Below are 27883 nucleotides of genomic sequence, written 5' to 3' on the forward strand. Positions count from 1 at the left end.
AATGAACAGAAAATATTTGCAGGACTATGAGGAAACATAATGGGTGTTGTGATGCTGTCTTGCTCAGTAGCATAGTTACAATCGGTCAAATGGCCTCATTTGTTCTGCAACTCTTCTATGGCTTTCCTTACACTTTATTACTAGGGTGTTGGAGTTCAAAAAGAGGGAATTCTTGCAACAACTATACGGGGTGTTTGTGAGGCTGCACCTGGAATACCGCTGATCCTGGGGTCTACAGTCTGGTACCCGTATTTAAGAAAGGATGCAGTGGCCTTTGAAGTAATTCGAAAAAGATTCATGAAGTTGATTCCTGGGATAAACGGCCTGACTTATCTCAAATGGCAAAACTAGTTAGGCCATTCTTCATGAAAATTTGGATGGATGAGGGATTGATCTTATTGAAACATATAAGATTCTGAGGGGGTTTGACAGGGTAGATGTCGAGGAGGTTCCTGAACTAAGGGTCACAATAGATTAAAGGGACACTTACCAAAAATTGATACGCAAAGGAATTTCTTCTCTTTAAGGATAATGAATGTCTGGAATTTTCTACCACAGGAAGTTGTGGAGGCTAGATCAGTGAAAGTATTTGAAGTGAAGGTAGTTATTGAAATATCGAGCAGTTCAAGCCTAGGGCAAATATGCCTGATCTTATAAAATGTCAGGGAGGGTTTGAAGGGCTGAATGGCCTACTCCTATTCTTAGACTTTATGTTCTTAAAATGTTAATGCAATCATCTATGATAAGTTCATGAATGGACTTAAGAGCCGATGAAAGAATGATCAAAGACTTGAAATGTCAAGATTAGATTCCCTACAGTGTGGAAGCAGTCCCTTCGACCGAACAAGTCCACATAGCCCCTTTGAAGAGCAACCCACCTCTCTCTGATTAATGCACCTAACACTACAGGCAATTTAACATGGCCGGTTCACCTGACTTGCACATTTTTGGACCGTGGTAGGAAACCGGAGCAAACCCATGTAGACACGGGGAGAATGTGCAAACTCCACACAGACAGTCGCCCAAGGCTGGAATTGAACCTGGGACCCTGGTGCTGTGAGGCAGCAGTGCTGACCACTGAGTTAACTTGGTTTATCTTTACAAATGTTGCCTGACATGCTGAGCGTTTCTAGTATTTTTGTTTTTATTTCGTCATTCTTTCTCCTTATCTCAGAATCCATCACACAGCAAGAATGTCACAAATACCATATTCACAGAACAATTAGTATGACAATCAGCCATGATTGCAGCAGTTATCTAACTGAAAATTTGCATTCATTGTTGAAATGTTACCTTCCATCAGGCAGAAAATAGAGGTTTATATACATATACAAATTCAAAAACAGCTTCTTCCTCGCTGAACGGACTTCTCAAATTTTGAATTTAATGTTGATCTTGCTCTCTGTACACCTCTGGGCTTCAGATTAGTATGACAGGGCGGCGCAGCATCGCGGGCCGAAGGGCCTGTACTGCACTGTAATGTTCTATGTTTTCTGCAGCCGTAACATTATATTCTTCGTTCTGTTCTATTACCCGAGGTACTTTGTATTGTATGATCTGCCTCTACTGCACACAAAATAAAACTTTTCACTGTACCTAAGTACATGTGACAATAATAAATCAAATCAAATCAAATCGAAGAGATTAGGTTTTCGTGCAATAAATCACAGCCTGCCTCAGGATTTCTTAATCTGAGTCAAAAGGTGTGATGCTGGGAAAGCACAGCCAGTCAGGCAGCATCGGAGGAGAAGAGTCGACGTTTTGAGCATAAGTTCTTCATCAGGAAGGGAGAACTTATCATTCCTTATGAAGAGCTTATGCTCGAAACGTCAATTCTCCTGTTCCTTGGATGCGGCCTGACCAGCTGTGCTTTTCCAGCATCACACTTTGTGACTCTGATCTCCAGTCCTCACTTTCTCCCAGGATTTCTTAATGTAAATATCAATCAATCAATCTGCACAAATGGTGCATCTGGATGGTTGACATGTGTTGACTTCAATTATGTATTACCACATTCAGTTATAGCATTTATTAATTTATAATTAATATAGATTGCTCTAAGCTGATTATCCATTGCTTCATCATTATTTAACAGGTCACTTCCCCAAAAATTTAAGTGGAATAGAGAAGACCTTCTATGAGGAGACATAAAAGAGGACTCTGAACAGAAAGTCCTATCAGAAAGGTTTTCTAAGAGTACCACTACAATACTGTAATGAGGCAGGAATCATTGGTCAGGAAGAGATAGCTAAGGTTTCTGGACAGCCCTGATCATTCCAGTTATCCCTCCTGCTCATTGTGCAAAGGTAGGAAACCACTCAGCATATGTACTAATTATGGACGGGGAATATGTGTATGTATCAAGAGAATTTCTATGTGTCAACACAAAAAGTATGCCATGATTAAAACTAGACCATTTGGAAGCAACTTTAAGGAATGTCCTCTTGTGCTTGATTTCTCCACCAAAGCAAGTAGTTTCTCTGAAACTTTATAACTTATAATAGTGGTCTAGGAAATCACAAATTAATGCCAAGTTATATTAGGCAGACATTAACAGGATGAGAATTTAATCTTCTGTAACTATTACGATCTTTTTATGAAGAATACTCATTTTCAAAAATGTGACGTGATAATATATAGACTGACACACAAACAATTGGTAGCTCTCTCCCTTCTCAAATCAGAAGGCTGTTCCCCACCCACACTGTAACTTGAAATGTATAAAAATAAAATCACCCTAGCTCATTGAGGGAATGCTCCATTGTCAGAAATTCTATTGAACAAAATTATCAATATCCCTGTAAACTTCCCTGTCAAAACAGCAACTTAAAAATTCTTGTGTAGGCTGAGTACAAGTCAGTATCATTAAGTTATTGCATAATCAGGTAAAGAAATTTAAAGCATCATGCACTTTAATGAATCAGACGTGCATCACAAAAGAAATTAGAGAATATTTTGCAAAGTACCCTGATCAGGATATTTTAGTCAAATAGTTTCAATAGTACCAATTGAATTTTCCTGATGTCCTGACTGCCAATACTTCCTCTACCAAAAACAGATGATTCATCATATTTGCTGGGGTTTTAATCATTATGGTGCCATGTTTGTACACACCAAAGCAGTAACTGTGTTATTCAAAATTTACCTATTTCTAGTAAAATATATCAGAATAAAATGATTTTCCACTCATGTTGCAGTCACACTCCAAAATTAATAAATCACACAAGTTCTTAGAAGATGTGTCACCTACTCTCTGTTGAAAAATGAGTAACCAAGTGAAAAACTGACATTTGCCCAGATCACAGACAAAAGAACATTGGTTGAGGATCGAACAAAGTAGTCTTAACAAGAATCTATTTTCTAAAAATCTATTTTCTCTACAGCAAACTGAAGAGATTACCTCATTTCATGTAAATATCATAGCATTTAAAACTAAGTTTACTTCTAATGTAATCAGTCATTCCTGTAAAATCTTTAAGATATATTCATGTTACCTGACAGTTGTAGAAGCTGAGAGAGGTTACAATCTAAGCTCATGACTATTTAGTTTAATTTCTTGGGCACTTCTCCCTTTAATGTACTGAGGGGCTCATGCCTCTGCACGCAAATTCTTACTGGGTCATGTTTTAACAAAGCAAAAAAAAGGAGGCCATTTGGCCCATCATTTTTGTACCAAAGAGATGGGTCTCCTATGGAGTCATACCATTTGCCCACCCCTCCGCTTTCTCCCTATTACCCTGCAATTTTTGTCCATACATGGATTTATCCGATCCTTTCCTGAAAGCTACCAATGAAGTTTACATTTCTAGGCAATGCATTCCTGATCACAATTTGCTGTGTTAAAAGAAAAATGAAGAGTGCTTCAGAATTGGAGGATTGACTGACAAAATGTGATTGATTTTGACCTTTGGACAACTGACAAGTAGAGCATGATGTTTGCTCTCACTGTGCCCACAGTGCAGGACATGATTTTAAGACATCATGTCATTGATATCAGGAAGGCAAGTTGCAATGCACCAAGCAGCATGCCAATATGGTTGAGGATCTGAAACCTGAATACAGGCTGAAGTAACCAGTTGTTGTCAGAAACAGCCACTTAACACATGCTCTTACTAACTTAAGTGGCAATAAAATGGCTTCTCAATGCACATAATATGGCAAAATGGCTTCTAGGCTGCAAATTGACAAGTCTGCTAAAAGCTGCATAAAATGGCTTTTAACTCTGCTATAGCTGCATAATTGACTAACCACAGTCTGCTTCAATGGACAATGCTTCCTTTACATCATAGAAGTAACTCGACAAGATAAGACATTACTGGCTATCCTAACTGACCTTCAAGTGCAGGTGCAAAGACTTGGTTCATGAGATAAGGGTGACTTGAGTGTTAGAAAACAAAGTTGGTTCCCAGGATATATCATTGGACTGAATAGCTGTCAAATAAAACTATTTTGTTAATTGATTGGTAATTGCCTGAATGTACTATATGATTATGGTCTGTACCTTCTTTAAGGAAAATATAAAAATGTCTCTGTTTTAAACTGTGTGCGCAGCTCCTCTGAGGAACACTTAAGTGTATAACCTCTGTTTCTGGACGATCTGTGCCCGGCCATATGAAGAAATAAAGTGTGAAGTCTTAAAGGACCAGACCGATTGCGAGTGTTTATTGACCGATAGCGGAACAGAGAGACCCCGCCGGGGGTCGAGATCTTCATGGTGGGACCCCAAAGGATATCCATCAGAGATTTACCTGCACTTCTACATACGTCATTTCCTGTATCTGTTGCTCCCGATGTGGTCTCCTCTACAGTGGGGGAGACAGAATGCCTACTTGTGGAACGCTTCAGGGAACATCTCCAGGACACGTGCAAGAAGCAACCCTACTGCCCCATGGCCAAACACTTTAACTCCTCCTCCCACTCCCCCAGGTCCTGGGCCTCTTCCATTGCCAAACCCTTACCATCCTCCGCCTGGAGGAAGAGTGCCTCATCTTCCACCTTGGGACACTCCAACCACATGGGATCAATGTAAATTTCACCAGTTTCCTCATTTCCCCTCCCCCATCTTATCCCAGATCCAACCTTCAAACTCGGCACCACCATCCTACCTGTCCATCTTCCTTCCCACCTGTCCGCTACACCCTCCTCTCCGACCTATCGCCATCACCCTCACCTTCATCTACCTATCACACTCTCAGCTACCTTCACCACACACCCCCATCCCATTTATCTCTCAGCTTCCTTGGCCCACAAGCCTCATTCCTGATGAAGGGCAAAGACAGATGCCAAGTACCCATTCACTTCCTCTGCCAATTTTTTGTTGCCCATTTCAATTTGTCTAGCCCTAATTTCTAGCAGTCCAATGTTCATTCTTACCTCTCTCTCATCTTTCATGTATTGAAAAAATAGTCTTGCAATATTCTTTCATACTATTGGGTGACTTACCCACTAATTTCACCTCCTCCTCCCTTAGTTGTCCTCTGCTTTTAAAGGCTTCCCAAACCTCTGGCGTCCCACTAATATTCAACACATTGTATGCTTTTTGCTTTGCTTTTATGCTGTTCCTGATTTCCCTGGTCAGCCATGGCTGTCTTGTCCTCCCCTTCATATGCTTCTTCCTTGGGATAAATTTCTGCTGTGCCTCTGAATTGCCCCCAGAAACTCTGGCCATTGCTGCTCCACCATCTTCCTGCTAGCTCCCCTTCTAATCAACTCTGGCCAGCTCCTCTCTCATGTCTTTGTTGTTACCTTTACTCAACTGCAATACCGTTATATCAGATTCCAGATTTTCCCTCTCAAAAGGAAGCACTTTTAACCCACCTAAGCCATTTGTTAACAAGCTGCTTGAGAACAGGACAGCTGTAACAATACTAAATACTGAGGATCAGACATTTCAAAACCACTAAGCCTGTAGACACAGAAAAAAAACAAATTATATTATGTTGTTATTTTAAACATTTCAAGAGAAGGGAAATTGCAATGTAAGTTCAGAGGATTCTGGGAAAATAATAAAATACATACAATCTCAGTGGCTTCAATGTGTAGAAAAGAATTCGTATAGTTACTTTGGAAGGAAAATAAATGAAATATTAAGGGCTAATACAGGTATTTGAATTCAGGAAAATTCTGACATGTAAAAAGGTCACTTTAAAACTAGCTTCATCTTACCAACCCTTATAAGATTCCACACCATGAGTGACTTTAGTCGACAGTACATATAGATTAGCAGCATCAGATTCACAAAAGTTGTCCAGAAAATAAGTTCCAAGAAAGCATTTATGCTATCCTAGACTTGATAATGTACAATGAGACAGAATCAATAAATATCCTCAAAGTAAAGAAACTTCAAGGTGACGGTGATCAAAGCATGATTCAAGCTGAATATGAAATTATAAGGGAGAATGTGGGTCAATGAACTGTGTTTCAAACCTAAATAAAAGATAACCATGACATTATGAAGGCAGAGAAGGCGAAAATGAAGTGGTAAAGCTACATTAAAAAGGCAGGAGTTGTAATACCAGAATTTTAAATAAATATTTATTAACTTTCAACAAAGATTTACCCTAGTGAGAAAGCAAAACTCCGAGAAGAATGCCTCATCTGAGGCTAAGAAAGGAAGTTGAAGATAGCACTAAATGTGAAGAAACAATGCATAAATCTGCAATGATTAATGATAGATAAGAGGATTGGAATGACTTTCTGAACAAGCAAAAAAAAGACCAAAGAGATAATAAATGCAGCAACACGACAGACTATGGGAAACAACTAACTTGTAACATAAAAACAAATTCTAAAATTGACTACAAATATTTAAATAGAAAAAGGGTAACTAAAGCTAATGTTCGTCATATGGAGATGGAGGTAATGACTTAGGAAAATAATCTTTTGTCGCCTTCACAATCAAAGTATTAGAAAACCTTTCAAAGATCATTGAAAATTAAGATGCAACAGAGAAGGATAAACTTAAAATTATCACCACCGGGGAGAAAGTGCAAGGAAAACAATTGGATGTAAAGGATAACATGTCGTCAGAATTGGACAGCCTGTATCCTAAGGTGGTAAAAGTGGCAGCACAGATAGTAGATGCATTGGTTATAATCTTCCAAAAGTTCTTATATTCTGGAAATGTAACAACTTAATTTAAGAAAGGAGATGCACAGAAAGCAGAAGAGTTAACCTAATATCTGTGTTGGAAACATAGTCATAGAGTCATACAGCACAGAAACAGACCCTTTGGTCTAAACATGCCGAATATAATCCCAAATTAAACTAGTCCCACCTACCTGTTCCTGGCCCATATCCCTTCAAACCTTTCCTATTCATAAATCTATCCAAATGTCTTTTAAACATTGTGATTGTATCCACATCCACCACTTTCTCAGGAAGTTTGTTCCACACACGAAACACCCTGTGTAAAAAATTTGCCTCTAACGTCTTTTTTAAATCTCTCTCTTCTCACCTAAAAATGTGCTCCATAGACTTGAAATCCCCCATCTTATGGAAAAGACAACTACCATTAACTCTATCTATACCTCTCATTATTTTATAAACTTCTTTCAAATTGCCTCTCAACCTCCTATGCTCATTCCCAGCCTATCCGGCCTTTCTTTATAACTCAATCCTTCCATACCCAGCAATGTCCTGGTAAATCTCTTCTGAACCCTCTCCAGCTTGATATAATCCTTCCTATAAACAGGGCGACTAGAACTGGACACGGTATTCGAAAAGAGGCCTCACCAATGTCAACTTGCTGGAATCCATTATTAAGGAGGCTATAGTAGGATATTTGGAAGATCACAACACGATCAGTCTGAACCAATATGAATTTGTAACAGGGAATCAGTTGTTAACTAACTATTAAAGTTTCTTGATAAAGGTCCGTTCATAGTGGATCTTGGGGATTTGGTCATTGTGCTGTATTTGAATTTCCAATAAGTGTTTCATAAGGTTGCATATCAATGCTTGCAGAACAAGATAAGAGCACATGGTGAAGTAGGTAACATATTAAAATGGATAAAGGATTAGACAGTTAACAGGAAGTAATTGAAACAGGTAGCAATAAATGTTATTTTTTCAGATTTGCAGGCTATAGCTAGTGGAATGCAACAGGGATAAGCACCAAGGACTCTGGTTTTATCAATATACATCAATGTTTTGGATGAAGGGACCAAGCATATGATAGCTAAATACGCTGATGACAAGTAGGCCGAAAAGTAAAAAGAGGAGGTACAGAATGAAAAGACAAGTTATGTGAGTGCGTAAACATTTAACAGGTGGAATATAAAGTGGGTAAATGTGAACTTGCTGTTTTTAGCAGAAAAAGTAGGAAAACAATGTACTATAAACAGGAGAGAGATTGTAGGACTCAATGATACAGAGAGACCTGGGTATCTTTGTACATGAATTAAAGTTATAACGAAAGTGCAGAAAGTGATTAGAAAGGCAAATGGAATGCTGTTGTTTATTGAAAAAGTATGGAGGTTTTACTACAATTGTACGGGGTGATGGTACAAGCTTATGTGAAGTACTGTGTACAGTTTTGATATCTTTATTTGAAACAAAAGACATAATTTTCTCAGAAACAGCTCAAAAAATTGGTTCAACCAACTCATTCCTCAGATGGAGAACCACTCAGCACCTGAAATACTTAAGAGATATTCAGCAACCCATAATATCTAGCTTAGCTACCTATTTACCATATTGTCAAACAAACCACAGTGTACATTGACACTGATTGCCAACTGAAGAACATAGTATACAATGTCTCACCATTCACTCCACTTTTTCCTGTAAGGTATAAATTACTGGTATGCATTTATTATCTTTACATATGTATTAGCTAGTGCTTTGAAAGATGAAAATTCCCAAACTAATATAATAGTGCTTTCCCTGATTTAAAAGTAGAGTACTTAAAGCAATTTAATTCATAATCACGCTACCAAATAAACAATGATTCTACCTTTCAAAAAATATATAATTGCTGGAGAAGCACTGTGCATTTGGACCAAATTTTTAAAACTAGGGATTTTTTGAAATAAATACATAAATTTGAATATATATACACACAAAACAAACACTAAAAGATAGAAATAAAACATGCAATGCATTAAGTCCCACATCCTGCAGTCCATAAATAGAGGAAACTACAGGTTCTGGTGTTATAAATTTATAAAGATAGAACATAGAACATAGAACATAGAAGAATACAGTTCAGTACAGGCCCTTCGGCCCTCGATGTTGCGCCGATCCAAGCCCACCTAACCTACACTAGCCCACTATCCTCCATATGGCTATCCAATGCCCGCTTAAATGCCCATAATGAGGGAGAGTCCACCACTGCTACTGGCAGGGCATTCCATGAACTCACGACTCGCTGAGTAAAGAACCTACCCCTAACATCTGTCCTATACCTACCCCCCCCTTAATTTAAAGCTATGCCCCCTTGTAATAGCTGACTCCATACGTGGAAAAAGATTCTCACTGTCGACCCTATCTAAACCCCTAATCATCTTATACACCTCTATCAAGTTACCCCTAAACCTTCTTTTCTCCAATGAAAACAACCCCAAGTGCCTCAGCCTTTCCTCATATGATCTTTCTACCATACCAGGCAACATCCTGGTAAACCTCCTCTGCACCTGTTCCAGTGCCTCCACATCCTTCCTATAGTATGGCGACCAAAACTGCACACAATACTCCAGATGCGGCCGCACCAGAGTCTTATACAACTGCAACATGACCTCAGTACTCCGGAACTCAATTCCTCTACCAATAAAAGCCAGTACGCCAGATGCCTTCTTCACCGCACTATTTACCTGGGTGGCAACTTTCAAAGATTTGTGTACATGGACACCAAGATCCCTCTGCTCCTCCACACTACCAAGTATCCGACCGTTAGCCCAATACCCCATCTTTTTATTACTCTTACCAAAGTGAATCACCTCACAATTAGCTACATTGAACTCCATTTGCCACCTTTCTGCCCAGTTCTGCAGCTTATCTATATCCCGCTGTAACCTGCCACATCCTTCCTCACTGTCTACAACTCCTCCGACTTTCGTATCATCCGCAAACTTGCTCACCCAACCTTCTAACCCCTCCTCCAGGTCATTTATAAAAATGACAAACAGCAATGGTCCCAAAACAGATCCTTGCGGAACACCGCTAGTGACGGCACTCCAAGATGAACCTTTGCCATCAACTACTACCCTCTGTCTTCTTCCAGCCAGCCAACTCCTAATCCAAACCTCCAACTCACCCTCAATGCCATACCTCCGTATTTTTTGCAGTAGTCTACCATGGGGAACCTTATCAAACGCCTTACTAAAATCCATATACACCACATCTACTGCTTTCCCCTCGTCCACCTCCTTAGTCACCTTCTCAAAGAATTCAATAAGGTTTGTGAGGCACGACCTGCCCTTCACAAAACCATGCTGACTATCCTTGATCACATTATTCCTATCCAGATGTTCATAAATAATTCTAGTTGTAAAACTTGAGTCAAAGGCAAATGCTATTATCTTGCCACCAGCTGCCCTTGGAATTATAAAGAGGATGTGTTCACTTACTCTAGCAGCAGTATTGAGACATTTTGATGGATTTTGCAAAAAATTGCAAAGGTTGTGTCATTCCACTTTGGTACAGTACAGTACCAAAAGGATAAAACAGCAATCCTCTTCAAAGATTAGTTCAGCAACTTCAATAAAAACACTATATCAATTGATAGAAATGAGCTCACAGTCAAGTATCCCAAGGAATATATTAATTCAATGTCAATTAGTGCAAACTCTTAAGATCAATTAGAAAAGAGATGATGGAATAGGGTAGTGAAAGATACATTGTTTACTGTTTTAGGATTCTGTTCTGTGGGCACATGACTTTAACTAAACTGAAGCTTCTTTCAATCCCTAAACTGGTTTAAAGTTTGTCAACTTGTGTCTTTTAATCCATTATATTGGCCAGGTTCATCAACATTATTCATGCTGTTCATTGTTTCAAGGATTTGCAACCTAGAAAATTTCAGTACCTAGAGACTTTACCCTATTTTTCTGATCAACCTGTTCAGAGAAGTTGTTACACACCTCTGGAGCAGATTGGACTTTAACCTGGGACTCCAGGTCCAGGGGTAGGGACACTACCACTGCACCTCATACTGAGATCATTGCACCTTCAACTACTTTTGTTATTTGCCACCCATTTCCAGAACTGCATCATTTGTTTTCTCTAATTCTTGATGATTTTCTCATATGAAAGATAGAGTTGAAGTCTAAACAGTTGAGGCAATGTTGCACTAAGGAATGTACAGATCACCGTGTTTAGATATGAAATAGATCCAGCCTGGACATTAAGTCTTCCATCCAATTTGCATTTAAAGCATGTCACATAATATTCTTAATTTCTTCCACTCCCAGAAAATCCAGATTCCAACAACTTTTACCGTCAGATCAGAGAGAGAGAAATAACTTCAAATTCCTCTCCCTGCAACTCAAAATCAAGCTTCAAATCCTAACAGATAAAGTCAATTCTAATTTTTGAATGGTGCTCCAAGATGACTTCAGGGGATTAGTAACATTTAATTCCAATAAATTCCCAAGATGCTCAAGAGTTTCTCTGTCATACTTGCCAAGTGACCAATTTATTCAGCACATGCTGAGTTTCCAGTTTTTTATAATTAACAGTATTATAAAAATTTGCTCAAGGTTTGGGTTAGAAATTCATTCCATGGAACTGTGCAAATCCCGTGGTTATTCAAAATGGAAAACAAAAGCAATTACTGTGAATCCTAGATTACAAATAGCTTTGTAGAAAGCTAATCTGGTGTTTAGTCAAATTTAAGTAAAACTGTTACTGGCTTTTGACAGGATTGCTCTCCTGATCAGATATCCAACATCTGGAGATAAAAACTGCAAATATATAGCTCACAGCCTCACTGTCATTTACATCTCTCTCTGTGTTTCTACTTAAAATGTAAATTAGTCAAAGGATATTGTTGCTGAAGCACATCTTTGTAAATGAATAAGTCTGTTGTTACAGATTTTGCTCAAGAAAGAAGACAAATCTATAATAATGCTACAGCAGAGGCAAGATAAATCCCATTTACACAGCAGTTTACCATTCAGCCACCTGTGCTATTGCCATGTAGGCCTGCATGACAGAATAGTCAGACAAGAATTTCAGTTTGTCATCTCAACTAAAAGAATAATGCAATAAATTTCTCAATATTATTGAAATAGGATTTCACTGCTCTGTAAGCCAAGATGGACAAGGCGAACTTGCATTTGAGCAATGCCCAATTAACAAAGAGATGTGAAAACACATTTTTCAACAATAATGGACTTAGTCTTTTTTTTGGCAAAGTGCTAGTTGTGTCTAGCTTTTTTGGAGGGTATTTTGCATGAGGCTTAATGAGACCCTTTGCCATCTCTTACCAAACTTGTCTCATTTACTACCTCCCCTGCTCCTATGGGATTCGCCCTCATTCATTTTAGCCCATCTTAACATGCATGTTCCCAAAGCAACTTACCACTCAGCAGATATCGCAACTTTGCTCCTGCAAAATCTTGTGGGACTGCAGGGACAAAACCTCACTGCTTAAAGTACATAGCCATCAAGGCACATACAACCCCATACAAGTCACTATTTAACTTCCAGTCTATTTACCAGTCTGTAGTTAAATCCCATCGAAACAGGCTCTCAAAGTCACCATTACCCTATCCCCAATGCCCACTGGAGACTCACAGCTTGTCACTGCCCTATAGGAGAACATCACATCCAGACAGACAATTGGACAATTCCAAGCATGAGCTTTTATTTACAGCCAGTACAAATAAACACAAACAAAATGAATACAGACGCCTGTTGACCCCCAGAATGCAAACCAAATTTAGGCACGATGACCAACAACTATTTTACAGTCCATGATGGTCTTCTACACCCAGATCTCAGCTACTGCAACTGAGTATCAATCAACTGTATTTGGTTTGTAGTACCCTATTCAGTAGAGGTCTATCATCTCAAGAAGAGCTTTCTCCTCCCCAATGTTGTCATCCTCCTCCTTGGAAGACCACTCCAATTCTCCCAAATGCTCAACATCTATTGCAATTCCTTGCTGCCTGATCCAGTTATACAGGAGACAGCATACCAGAATGATGCGATTATAATGGAGGATGAATGATCCAAATAGTAGAACAGCATCTTCAGCAACCCCTTTGTCTATTCCACCACAGCTCTGCTCACAGCATGTACAGCAACCTACTGAAGTTGCTGTGCCAGCTGAATGACCAACACATTACATTTGGAAAGGGAATGCCTGCTGTGTTCTGACCCCTTCCCATCAAATCCACATCAATTATTCAAGTTTTCACTGTTTTCCACAGACTTTATTGTTACATTTACATGAAATGTGTTGACCTCTCCGCCCCCACCCCCACTCCGGCCTATCACCCTCACCTTAACCTCCTTCCACCTATCGCATTTCCAAAGTCCCTCCTCCCTAACTTTTATCTTAGCCTGCTGGACACACTTTCCTCATTCCTGAAGAAGGGCTCATGTCCGAAACGTCAATTCTCCTGCTCCTTGGAATCTGCCTGACCTGGTGCGCTTTTCCAGCAACACATTTTCAGCTATGAAATGTGATAAGGCGATATTCCCCTCATCCTACATCACCCTTGTAAGTTTCAAAAGTGATAGGATGCTCTTAGCCAGCATTTGTCTTTTTTAAGTCAGTGACACTAACTTCTGCATCATTGACATGGAAATGGTAGACCTGAAAGCTCTAATGGCATGGTGCAAATTGCCCTTGACCAACATTCGAAGTAGTCACACGTTCATTCTTCATGCATTACAAATTTGCAAAGAAATGATTGCATATAAAATGTAGCTAGAGTTTGCAAACTCATACTTCATCTGTTTGTGCTTTCAATGGCTTTGAGTCTAGCAGATGTGGATCCTGTGCTTTTGTCCATCAAATTGACATTCACTCCTCCCATCTTGGGCATTATCCCAGCAATTCTCCAATTGTATTTCACATCTGGAGAACAGCAGGTGATGACAAGGAATGCAATTCACATTGGACATCATAAACACCTTACTCCATCTGGTCACAAGGAAACCCCAACTCCTGCCCACAAGAGCCTCCATGTCCCCTTTTACTTTACACTATCCAGAAAGATCATTTCCACCCATTCCCTGCACCCCATAAAGACACACATTGAGAAAACAAAAACACTCAGGCAATGTGCTTTAATGACTACCACCCAGTGGCTCTGACATCCATCATTATGAAGTGCTTCAAGGTTGGTAATGGCACACATCAACTCCATCCTCCAAGACTGTCTTGATCCACTACAATAGGTCCACAGCAGATGCCATCTCCTGCTCCTACACTCATCATTGGTACATGTGGATAACAGGAACACCTTCTTCAGACTCCTATTTATTGACTTTAGCTTCGCCTTCAACATCATAATTCCAACCAAACCCACCTCCAGACTGCAAGACCCGGGACTGTGTTCCCCGCTCTTCAACTGGATCCTCAACTTCCTGACCTGCAGACTGCAATCGGTAAGAACAGGTGACAACACCTCCTCCACAATAATCCTCAACACCAGTGCCCCATAAGACTGCATACTTAATCCCTGACTATATGCCTTATAGACTCATAACTGTCTGGTCAAATTCAGCTCTAACTCCATTTATAAATTTACTGATCACACGTGGTGGATCAGATCTCAAACACCAGCAAGACAGACTACAGGAAAGAGATAGTCAGTTTAGTGATATGGTGTAAAGACAACAATTTCTCTCTCAATGTCAGCAAAACAAGGGAAGTAAATTGGAAGACACGCCCCCATCTGTATCAATGGTGCTGAGGTGGACTTCGTCGAGACTGTCAAGTTCCTAACAGAAAATAGCATGAAAAGTCTGACCTCGCCCATCCTGGTCAACACTGCAGTCAAGTAAACACACCAATGCCTCTACTTCCTCAGAAAGCTGAGGAAAGTCAGTATGTTCACAATGGCGCTAACCAATTTTGTAGAAGCACCATAAAAAGCATCTCGATGTACCACAGCTTGGTATGGAAACTGCTCTGCCCAGGATTGCAAGAAATTACAGAGAGTTGTGAACGTAACTCCATCCATCACAAAAACTAGCCTTCTTTCCATTGATTCCATCTACACTTCCCACTGCCTCGGGAGAGCAGCCAACATAATCACTGAGCCCTCCCACCATCTTCCACCCTCTTCTATTGGGCTGAAGATACAGAAGTTGGAAAACATGTATCAACACATTTAAGAACAGTTTCTTCTCTGTTATTATCAGACTTATAAACAGTCCTCTCAAGTATTAGAGTCTCTGCACCTTGTCTGTAGCTGTAACACTATATTCTACATTCTATTCTATTACCCTGATGTATTTATGCAAGGCCTGGTTAGCATACAAAACATTACTTTTCACTGTATCTCAGTACCCTGTGGAGGCCACAGTGGTGGTCACTGTTATTACCACCCTGCCAGTAGCCTACCATGTTGTCTGGTCCTACTTTGTCTACCCTGCAATATCTGCAGCACCCTTGCCACATCCGTGTCCTCACCTCTACACATGCATTTGCTTTCTTCCCTCAAGTCTTGGAACCCCTTTCCCACTTGGCAGTGATCCTCCAATTGCCCTTAGAGATCCCTCCACTTTGCACCCTACTCAATGATAAATGGATGGACCTCCTGGATTGCATTCACCTCAGACTTCTAAATGACTTTGATGAACAGCCTCTTACCATAACAGACTAGATCCCAGCCACTGTGTTTGCAGCTCCCCGACTGCTTTTGATGAAGCTCACAGACTGACTGTAGCCCACAGCCCAGACTGTAATCAGACATAACCCTTTTCCATGCCTGACACAAGTGGATGAATGGCCATATTCAAGACCCTGGACTGTGCTTGCAGTTGGCCTATGAATGATGGTACTGGGACCCTCTGACTGACAGCAGACCCACCTTGACTGGACTGAGGACTAGCGTTCAGCCACTTTCCAATGTGCCATTTGGTTGAATATGTGCACAGTGTGTTTGCCACACAGACAGTTGGTACATGCTGTAGGTGATAGATTGATATCTTGGCGCACCATCTAGCTAGATATCCTCCATCCCAACCCCTGGACAAATCCCTACTGACAAGCAGCCAGTATATCTGCACAAAAGAACACATCAATACAACAGAACTAATAGTCTCTAGGTTCTGACTGAAGTGACATGCTGACAGATATGGCACCACATGGTGCAAGTGCAGGTAGGTACTACATGAGTGAATGCTAAGGAAGCAAAGCAGCAGCCCTGTCAATTTGTCAGCTGGGTGCCTATCCCTGTGTTTTTCCTTGCTGCAGCCTTTAAATGTTAGTTCCTGGTGCACCTTCAATGTAGTTCTGAGCTTTCTAAGTGAATCAGAGAGGTGCCATGAGCATCCTAAGGTGTTGGCAAATGTTGAATGCTAATTTCCATGCATGCAGCTGGTGCTCATGAATTGTGGTCTGAAATGTTGCTTGATACTGAACTAAATGGTGGGATTTTGTAGCCAGTGGCGAGCTAAAGTCACCAGGTACCTACTTTAGCTGCAATATCAAGAATTCTTGATACCTAGTTTGGTTGGTATGTTGGGTAAGATCAGAAGCTGAATATTAATAAGGCATTTTTCAAATAACAAATTGGCAACTCACCTGTCCCTAGAAAGAAACTTATCTTTCTGCCTGACAAAGGATGCAGCAAATTGCTCCCAATATCAAGACAGGTCTCGTTGTACTGTGCAGGAGATTCTGCCTCAAATGCCCCCATAACCCACATAATTCAGGGCCCTGTCAGTTTCCACCCAACACTTCCATCACCTTTCATATAAATGTATGCATGGACTCAACTAAACAAAATGAAGATGGATTCTCTAATCTTTATTTCAGATTTGAGATATTAACTAACACATATTTTCTATTATGAATTCAGGCAACACCTGTGCTGAGCGATGGATTTTTTTATTGTTAGAAACCAACCAAAAATTACTACTGAGACTGTTTTCACAGCAGACGGATTAAAGAGAATTGTTTTTTTATTTTTCCAAGTGATTTAAACCCTGCCAGAATAACACTCTGTGTTATTAGATTTCTTTGGACTGTCCATGTCAATCACAGCACGTAGGCAGAGACAAACAGGAAGAAACCATCGACAACTGGGAAAATAGTAAAAGCAATGCCAACAGGACAATGCATCTTTGGGTGGACCAGGGATGGCTGATCAAAGATTGAATTGTAGCAAAATGTAGATATTATATGTTTTATAAAAAGGCCAACAGCCAGTTGAATATCCCCTGAACCCCTCTAACCGACTGGAGAGTAAAACATTTTTTTTCATATTTATGTTTGACCACTTCTATAACCTAATACTGCCAGAGTCTGACCATACTCTTCAGTCATTCTGGAAGCTGTTTCAGAAAGACTCTTTCATTCATCACTACCACCTCCAGATCCCAAGACAACTTCTCAATCTACCTAACCTACATTTCAATCTGCCAGAAGCTTACATTTCCAGACTTCAGAACCTCTTTCCAATACTCTCTAGGGTGCCCCATGAGCCATTTCAAAATATCAAACTCACTATGAGCTACACAATATGAGATCTGATATAATAATGAAATATGTTTAAGAGTCAGGTTTAAAGAAGAATAATGAAGTGGAACTAACATAATGTGCTTGTATTTTGACAACCCCAATCTGGATTCAGATAAGATTTTTGATGATCGTAAAGGTTGATCATTTTTCCAATGTCAATAAATAGAGCATTTTGTTTCTAAATGTGAGGAGAATTATATCAATTCCCTATAGGAGGATTTTATTTTATGCTTTGATCAGAAGTTCCTCAAGGTGAAATTTAGGACTAGTTGTTACATTTGCAGGTTTAAACAAAATAAGAGGTCAAACTGGTCACATCGGTTTTTCATTGTCAATGATGCATTTTAAAAAGGAGGGCATTTGGAGCCCTCTTGTAGCATAGTGGTAATGTCCCTGAACCTGGACCAGGAGATTAAGGTTCAAGTTCCACCTGTCCCAGAGGCGTTTCGCCGAACAGATTAGTAAATTAGGTTAAATAGAAAGAAATTGGAAAAAAAAGAGATTTGGAGGAGTTCCCTCCTGGATTTGGTTCATTTCTTCGACATCAATCCAAGATAGGATATAGATAACATAAAGACTCTGAAAAAGATTTTTTCTCAACATATAGTGTAGCACTGTGGTTTAACTCAGTCTACGTAAGTCAACTTATCTGGTGCTTACTCTGGCCATTACATCAATGTGAGTACAGACAGTTCTTTCAATTTGAACTCTTCTGTCATGCTGTCAAGAACTGTCATGCAATGACTGTGTTGTGGCAGATTTCACTACTGACAAATACATGATCTGATATAAGCAACCTGATGGTTTGGCACAAAAGTGCAATTAAAGATCCCTAATTTTAGGCAACTCAGTCAAGTTGCCTGGACTTAAGAAGTGTGAATGAATCCAGATCTCAGGTAGTCAAAATAAAAAAGCATGATGTCTTGTGATTACAATACGATATTAAATTGTTTATAACTGACAATTTAATCAACCTCATTATAGATCTGGATGCATCAATAGCCAGCAATTAGCTTCAGGCTAGTACAAACGCTCATTAACCTATTATAACCTTGAAAAGACAACTGGTTGATAATCAATTTGGTATTTTTAGAAATAGTACCAGTAGGAGACAAAACAAAATCGGGGTGGATACTATCATTTAAATTGTCAAGCAGCATTTTAAGAAAACTATTATAACATATTTTATTAAAAGCTTCAATGGAGTCAATTTTGTCTTTTGTTTTGTGTTCAGTATCAGAACAGTAGGAAATCGCAGCCCATTTATTTTCACAATTAATGTCTTATCCAGCTCAAATGTTTCATTTGATAACACTTAGACATTATGGGGCACTGGACAGCTCAACAACATGAAAATCCCACAAAACCCAGTCTGACTACACCATTTACAGTAGAGTGAAAGACATGATACAACAACTTCCCGAGGAGGGAAAGCACACAAAAAATGATTGATGAGATGTTTGTAAAACTATAAGAAATAGATGCATGAGGAAACTATTCAACCCATTGAATCTGCTGTACCATTCAGTAAGATTATGGCTTATTTGATGGTGGCCTTCATTCCACTTTCCTACATGTTTCAACATTTGATCAATATCCACAGACTTGCTGAAAATTAGATCTGTATGCGTGCATGCCAGCAGAGGCACAGATATACTTGGATGTGATACTCCCATCAGAACAAATTACTCTTGCTTATTGTTAAAGCTCATTAATGAGGAAGGGCTGCAGTTTGATCAAAGCATCAGAGGTAACACAGACTAAAGAAGGTCCACCCAGCAGGGAGGAGAGGGAGGGAAAATATAAAGGTTTTTTCTGAAACATACAAAAATGTTTTACATCTTCTTTTCCTCTCAGAACCACTGCACAATTGTCCCATGGCCTCTTACATGGTACTTCTGAACAACTGTTTGGACATTAATGATTGGTTTAAGACAATTGACTGAACATTTTCCCTTCCCTCTTTATGGAGAAACAATTATACTCTGTTCAATTCATGCCCAGCAGAAAGAAGAAACTAAAAGTACATGGAATCACATCTTGTGAACTGTAATTTTAATGTGTTCTTTAATTTATGATTAACCTTTGAAAATAAGGATTATTATAAATCACTGAAATAAACAAACTTTTTTTCAGAGTAACTGTAAACTTAGGGAAGTTCTGTCTTCATAGTGTACATGTTCACAATATATCTCACACCTTAACAAATGGAACTAACAACAGATGAGAAACAGCAGGAATTAGATTGCCTCAAATAATGTGCAATGATTGTTTGTTTAGTAGAGTTTTTGGCATAAAGTAATTAAATTAAGATGCAAGATGCAAAAATAAACTGCAATTTTTAGGAAGATGGAATAAAGCAGAGAATACTTTAATGCACAGTAGATCTGTGAGCATCGGACACAATTTTGACAGAGATTTCCAATGGATTTGCTTTTTCTGCCACTACCAAACCTACTGGTAAAGTTTCAAAAAAGATGTTCAAGGCACTTACCTTGTATGTTCAAAACCTGTTCAACAGTGACGTCATTAAGTTTCTTTTTCTGCATCTCTGCACGGATTCGCATGACTTGATTGGCATATGGCGTCACAACTCCTATGCTATTTTCATCCAGCTTCCCCCAGGCCACTGGCCATCTTTTCTGCAATTCTTCCACTTGCTCAGCTATTTCCAAAACCTGAAATGGATTGCATTTAAATGTAGTACATCCATTATCCTCCCATGATTCCTATCCTCCCAAAGCAAACAGGTTGATTTAAATGCTCCTAAAATGCTACATCAAGAAACCAAAATGGCACAATTACTAACTTATACAAAAACTAGAATTATTTCAGACTTCAACTGATTTAAAAGGTCTTTGATATTTTAATGGTCAATATAGACAGGTTCAGTTCCTAGATTGGTCTGTTCTGATAAGTAAACTACTCACCATGGTAATTTTGCACTTCAGATATCACTATACCCACGCATTACAAACATTTCAAGAAAATGCCCTTTGACTGAAAAAGATAAAATTCATTGCGGCAGTTGCATATTGCAACATTTATTAACAAAATAGATGGTCATTAAGTGTCCCTCAGCCCTGGAGCTCAAAATAAAACACAACCAGATATGTTGTGTAGAAGAAATCTATGTATGAAGTGCAAAGTTGTCTTCAACATAATAACTACCAGCTCCAGTTTTGACACCAGGTCTGATTCAAGAAAAATGCTTTTGACAAACATCAATGCATATGTCCTTTATGATGTTCATTATGGCATTGATTCTTCAGTAAATAAGAAAGTTCAGCCACCTTTACTTAAAGCTCAGGAGAGGACCGCAGATGCTGGACTTCAGAGTCAAAAAGTGTGGTGCTGGAAAAGCACAGCCAGTCAGGCAGCATCCAAGGAGCAGGAGCATCAATGTTACGAGCATAAGCTCTTTGTCAGGATTATGCTTGAAACATCGACTCTCCTGCTCCTTGGATGCTGCCTGACCAGCTGTTCTTTTCCAGCACCACACTTTTTTACTTAAAACTCAATCTATTCTGCCAAGAGAAAGGCACTAAAAGCAATAACATTTAAGAGGCATTTGAATGGGTATATGAATAGGAAGCGTTTGGAGGGATATGGGCCGGGTGCTGGCAGGTGGGACTAGATTGGGTTGGGATATCTGGTCGGCATGGACAGGTTTCCATGCTGTACATCTCTATGACTCTATGTCACAACAAGTCTGAACAGGTTGATATCTCTTTATAAAAAAAAGGAAATAAATTAAGGGGCTCTTGTAACACTGTGGTTGTATCCCTACTTCTAAGTCAGAAGGCCTGGGTTGAAGTCCTACTTGCACACATCTGAATACTTTGATTAAGAATATCTAACTAGCTAAGGAATAACTAACTAATTAATATCACTGAAGACATTATTTCATGACTGGTTACTTTACAAGGATCAGCAGTTATGTCTCTAAAAATGGTCTTTCAAAGAACTACCCCTCTTTCAAATGGCACTGTTGCATACTATTCTGTGTGAACAACATGTAATGTGCTTTAAAGTAATTAACATCTGCTCACAGGCAAACCCATTTATTGATCACTTTTTTTTAAAAGAATGTTTCTGTCCATTTCTTTACTTCCAATTATTTCTGTTTGTCCCTTGCCTTAGAATGGTATGCTTGACCTCATTTGCTGCATTTCACAAACTAATTCAGTATTCAATTACCCCAAGATCTTTTGCTAACATGATAAAGCTCCAAATAAATACAAGTATTTGCTTTCCTACACTTTCACCTGTTTTCTGTCTTTGTATGAATTTCAACAGTTTCTCTCCTACCTGTATGCTTCACAAAGTCTTGGCTTTTGTCTTTGGATTTACGTCTGATTTTAGTCACTCTGCGTGCTGTCTCCTGCTCTTCTTGGCAGTTTTTCTTAATCTCTCAAATCCAACTTCTTACATTAGCTCTCCTCTCTTAAAGTCTTATTTCAATTCTCTAAACTTATCTTTATCTATCCTGTGAATGACTCTTTGTCAATCACACAATCACACAAGCAATCGTTTACTCTATGATACGGTCTGGGTCAATAGACTTTGATTAGCCCAGAAGTATGAGTACTTCTAAACCATCAAAAGAATATGACGACTTTACAGAGTTTGCATAGGGTTTATATATATACATTGTTCATAGTCTGACATGGGGCATGATTGCATAGTAACAATCAACCAATACATGATATCACTTCATTGATAGTTGCTTGATCCAATGATATTAACTGGTAAATAACTTAGATCATAACGGTTTTATCGGTCTACTTCTGCATTCTAATGGTTAGCTATTTATTTAGCTTTAGAGACTAGCTGCAGGTAGTCACGTAGGCGCAGGGAACCATTTTGTCTCCAGCTGCAATTTAGAATTAACCATTACTTCTGTATTTTATTGGAATTACATCAGTCTGCAGTTTCTTGTTTCTGTCTAGTTCAGTGCAATCTAATTTAGTAATGCAGAAGCCATTTTGTCCCATCTCCCAGATTCCATATCCTCACAACCATTCACTGAGGGCCTATCCCAGCTGTGTAAACGGTCGCACATACTTGCCCATGAACACCCTATAACATTGTTGTGGTTGTGTTAGCCGAGCTGGGAATTTGTGTTGCAGACGTTTCGTCCCCTGTCTAGGTGACATCTTCAGTGCTTGGGAGCCTCCTGTGAAGCGCTTCTGTGATCTTTCCTCTGGTATTTGTAATGGTTTGAATCTGCCACTTCCGGTTGTCAGTTCCAGCTGTCCGCTGCAATGGTTGGTATATTGGATCCAGGTCGATGTGCTTATTGATTGAATCTGTGGATGACTGCCATGCCTCTAGGAATTCCCTGGCTATTCTCTGTTTGGCTTGTCCTATAATAGTAGTGTTGTCCCAGTCGAATTCATGTTGCTTGTCATCTGCGTGTGTGGCTACTAAGATAGCTGGTTGTGTCGTTTCGTGGCTAGTTGGTGTTCATGGATGCGGATCGTTAGCTGTCTTCCTGTTTGTCCTATGTAGTGTTTTGTGCAGTCCTTGCATGGGATTTTGTACCCTACATTAGTTTTGCTCATGCTGGGTATTGGGTCTTTCGTTCTGGTGAGTTGTTATCTGAGAGTGGCTGTTGGTTTGTGTGCTGTTATGAGTCCTAGTGGTCGCAGTAGTCTGGCTGTCAGTTCGGAAATGCTCTTGATGTATGGTAGTGTGGCAAGTCCTTTGGATTGCGGCATGTCCTCGTTCCGTTGTCTTTCCCTTAGACATCTGTTGATGAAATTGCGCAGGTATCCGTTTTTAGCGAATACATTGTATAGGTGTTCTTCTTCCTCTTTTTGCAGTTCTGGTGTACTGCAGTGTGTTGTGGCCCTTTTGAATAGTGTCTTGATGCAACTTCTTTTGTGTGTGTTGAGGTGGTTGCTTTCGTAGTTTAGGACTTGGTCTATGTGTGTGACTTTCCTGTATACCTTTGTGGTGAATTCTCCGTTTGGTGTTCTCTGTACCAACAGGACAAACAGGAAGATAGCTAACGATCCACATCCATGAACACCAACTAGCCACGAAACGACACAACCAGCTATCCTTAGTAGCCACACACGCAGATGACAAGCAACATGAATTCAACTGGGACAACACTACTATTATAGGACAAGCCAAACAGGGAACAGCCAGGGAATTCCTAGAGGCATGGCACTCATCCACAGATTCAGTCAATAAACACATCGACCTGGACCCAATATACCGACCATTGCAGCGGACAGCTGGAACTGACAACTGGAAGCAGCAGATTCAAACCACCAGAAATGCCGGAGGAAAGATCACAGAAGCGCTTCACAGGAGGCTCCCAAGCACTGAAGATGTCACCTAGACAGGGGATGAAACGTCTGCAACACAAATTCCCATTCCCAGCTCGGCGAACACAACCACAACAACGAGCACCCGAGCTACAAATCTTCTCACAAACTTTGAACCCTATAACATTTTTTGTAGTTTTGTTGGATGAATTACAGGTATTGGATTAAGTCTCTCAAAGCACAATGTTAGAGTGACAATTGTTCAGAATTCAATTTTTAGTTATCAGATTTATACAAGTTACCAAGACAGAAGGGGCAGTCAGATCACAGGAGGTAACCTCAGAAACTAATAAATGAGTTGGAGAAAATACTTTGTGGGCCGAGTAACAATGAATTAAATTTAATGTGGATAATTATATGACCATGTAAGTAGAATGGGCAGATGGTCCATGAATAATGTTGAAACAGCTAAGATTGGGAGTGAAAGAGACCCAAATCTGAGACCTGGATTTTAGCAAAATCATGGAAGCTCTCAAACTTATTCAAAATGCTGTTAGGATCCCGAATCCAGAAATCCTGCTCCCATTTTGGTATGGGTGAGGAGAAGAGACACATGAAATGATTCAAAGAGGTGGAACCCGAGCTGGACCATTTGAACTTAGTGCTGAGTTAAAACAGATTCCATTTTCGGTGGAGCATCAGCCTTAAATTACAGCATGGGATTTATACCTTTTAAAGACAATAGATCTAAATTTTCATTGAAAGATTTCATAAAAGTCTCTGGAAAGTTCATGCCATCAGGTTAGTTAAAACATTAGCACTTGACAGCTTCTTTGGCAGAGGGGGAAAAGAAGGGATAGAACAGCCTGCCGGTTTCTCCAAGTTGGAAAATAAAACTCAGCGCTTTGCAGTTTCAATATTTGTTTGTTGCAAAATTCCATGTGCTATCATTCTAGCATTATTATGCTTAACCAATTCTATAGCCTGTCATTGTCATTATGGGGCATTGGAAGTTCAGTTTCAATGACAGCTCCAACAGGATTCTCTAACTTTGATGTGGGACTGTATACAAATATTTGGTTTTAATTAAAGAACTAAAGATTAGAGGGAAAGTAAGTTTTCCTGCAAAAATGTTAAGCTTGCTGAGTGCAGTGTTTGTAAAGCTGGAAGGAAGATGCTGTAAGGGACTGTGTCATAAAGCAGAGAAATTTTTAAAAATATAAACTTTTAACACAATATAACAGTACGTTTACAGTAATCAATACAAAAATAAGATTAAGGTATGGCAGGGCAGTATGATCAAGCAGAATGCTTATCCTGTGGCATGTAGGGAGTCGTGGGTACTTTATGTGACTTTATATGCACTGGAAGTATCTTGAGATGTACAAGTTTGAGCCACAGATTTCAGAACCTGAGCATCGGCTACAGCCACTGTAGTGTATCTGCAAAGCAAAGAACTGTGCAGCTAAGGAATTGAGAGAAGTAGGTCACACCACAGATTAGGGGCTTCAATCTGATCGGGAATGGGTGACTGCCTAGGAAATCTAAGACACTCAGGCAGGTAGTTCAGGAGTCCCCTGAGGTCATTCACATTAATTAATTTGTGCCTAGCATGGAAAATCAAAGTGGTGATTCCTTAGAAGAGTGCAGCAAGAGACAAGCACATGTGAGAGAGTAATGGTGGCTCAGTGTTTAGTACTGCTGCCTCACAGCACCAGGGTCCCAGGTTCAATTTCGGCCTCGGGCTAATGTTTGTGTGCAGTTTGCACATTCTCCCAGTGTCTGTATGGGTTTCCTCTAGGTGCTCCAGTTTCCTCCCACACTCCAAAGATGTGCAGGTTAGGTGAACTGGCCATGCTAAATTGTCCATAGCATTCAGGGATGTGTAGGTTAGGTGCATTAGTCAGAATAAATGTAGAGCAGTGGGGTGGGGGAATGGGTCTGGGTTGGTTATTCTTCGGAGGGTCGGTGTGGACTTGTTGGGCTGAAGGGCCTGTTTCCACACTATAGGAATTCTATGATTCTTCTATGAATCTGTAGGGATTCTCTGTGATAGGGGAGTCATTAGCTAGATGAACAGACAGATGTTTCTGTGGCTACAGACATGACTCCAGGATGGTATGCTGCTTCATTGGTGCCAGGGTCAAGAAAATCACAGAGCAGCTGCAGTACACTCTTCAAGGGGAGGGTAAACAGGCAGAGGTCGTGGCCCTGTTTGGTACCAACAATATAGGTGGGAAGAGAATATTGAACCATAGTTAGGGAGTAATCAAACTAGTAAACTCCAAATTATTCCCAGTATCATGTGCAAGAGAGTGAAGAAATAGATGGACAAGACAGATGAATCCATGTTAGAATGATGATTCAGGAGGAAGGGCTTCAGATTCCTCGGACATTGAAAGTGATGGCACCCGTACAATGCAAGCCAGATCGGCTCCACCTGAACAGAGCCAGGACTGAGAGTTGAGTTCAATGGGGCAAGAACTGAGCTGGAATGGATGGGAGCCAAAGTTTGGTTGGAAAATCATCAAGAGGAGATGTTTTGGAACCAACTGAGGCATATAAACCTCAAAAGGAACAAGGCAAATAAACCTAGAGCTCCCAGGATGAAAAAAATGAGATAGAAATTAAGTTAAAGAAGAAAAAAATGTGATTGCGACAGCATCAGGTAGAAAATATGATTAAGAATGAAGCCAAATACTGAAGGTTTTTTTGGGGAGGGAGAAAGAAGGGAGTTGAGAGTTGGAGATGAAAAAGCAAGCAAGATCTGCAAAGAGAGATTTAGAGAAAAGACTAGAAGGTAAACAAAGGGGAATCCCAAAGTCTTCTATATACCCATAAGCAGTAAAAGTGTGGTAAAAAGAGGAGTTAATTAAGGAACAAAAGAGACCATAAGAAATAGGAACAGGAGTAGGTCATTCGGCCCTTCAAGCCTTCTCCACCATTCAATGGATCACAGCTGATTCAACATTTTTCACTTCCACTCTCCTGATTTTCCCCATAGCCTTTGATTCCCCTTTCAATCAAGAATCTATCTATCTCAATCTATATATTATACACAAGGATTTTTGTCCCACTGTTGTCTGTGGCAAGCAGTTCCAAAGATTTACAACCTTCTGAAAGAAGAAATTCCTCCTGCTCTCCATCTTAAATTGGCACCCTTTATTCTGAGATGTTGCCTTCTGGTCCTATACTTTCCCATAAGGGGAAACATTCTCTCAGCATTTTCCCTGCCAAGCTGCTTAAGAATCCTTTTGTTTCAATGAGATCACCTCTCAGTCTTCTAAACTCCAGTGAGTAGAATCCAACCTATTTAGCTTTGACTCATAAGCCAATCCTTCCATATCTGGAATCATCCTAGTGAACTTTCTCTGAACTACCTCAATGAAATAATATCTGTTCTTAAATAAGGGGACCAAAACTGCTCACAATACTGCAGCTGTGGTCTCAACGGCACCATGCCCAGTTGCAGTAAGACTTTCCTACTTTTACACTACAACCCCCTTGAAATAATGTCCAACATTCCAGTAACCTTTGTGATTACCTGCTGCAACCGTGTGCTGGCTTTCTCTGTTTCACATATAAGTACCTCCAAGTCCCTTTGTGTTCCAGCTTTCTGCAGTTTTTCACCACGTAAATAATATTCTGTTCTCCCTTCCAAAATGAAAAAGTATTTATATATGGAGGCAGGGGAACGGCTGAGGTGTTAAATGAATACTTTACCTGTGTTTACAGAGCAATGAGATGCTACCCAAGCCATGGTGATAGAGGAGGAAGCTCAGTCGCTAGAAGGGCTCCAAACTGATGAGGTTGTGGTACTAGGTAGGTAGTCACCAGAACTAGATGAGATACATCCAAAAGTACTGAACAAAATGAGAGGAAATTGCACAAACATTGACAATAATCTCTCAATTTTCCTTAAGTGGTGCCACAGGGCTGGAGAATTGCAAATGTA

At 39.8% G+C, this 27883-nt stretch overlaps 1 protein-coding gene across 4 annotated transcripts in view; it reads right to left on the bottom strand.

Annotated features, from left to right (window-relative positions):
- LOC122560734 (ATP-dependent RNA helicase with zinc finger domain-like) overlaps positions 1-27883 on the bottom strand; it is a 569578-nt gene that overhangs the window by 166541 nt on the left and 375154 nt on the right. For all 4 annotated transcript variants that reach the window (XM_087997766.1, XM_043711726.2, XM_087997765.1 and 1 more), the window contains one exon: positions 20142-20325. In XM_087997766.1, coding sequence (XP_087853892.1) covers positions 20142-20325 — 184 coding nt within the window. The remainder of the gene's footprint in view (positions 1-20141; positions 20326-27883) is intronic.

The sequence above is a fragment of the Chiloscyllium plagiosum genome, unplaced genomic scaffold (assembly GCF_037043375.1).
Source record: "Chiloscyllium plagiosum isolate Xiang-an unplaced genomic scaffold, Cpla_swu_hap1 HiC_scaffold_20, whole genome shotgun sequence".
Taxonomy (NCBI): domain Eukaryota; kingdom Metazoa; phylum Chordata; class Chondrichthyes; order Orectolobiformes; family Hemiscylliidae; genus Chiloscyllium; species Chiloscyllium plagiosum.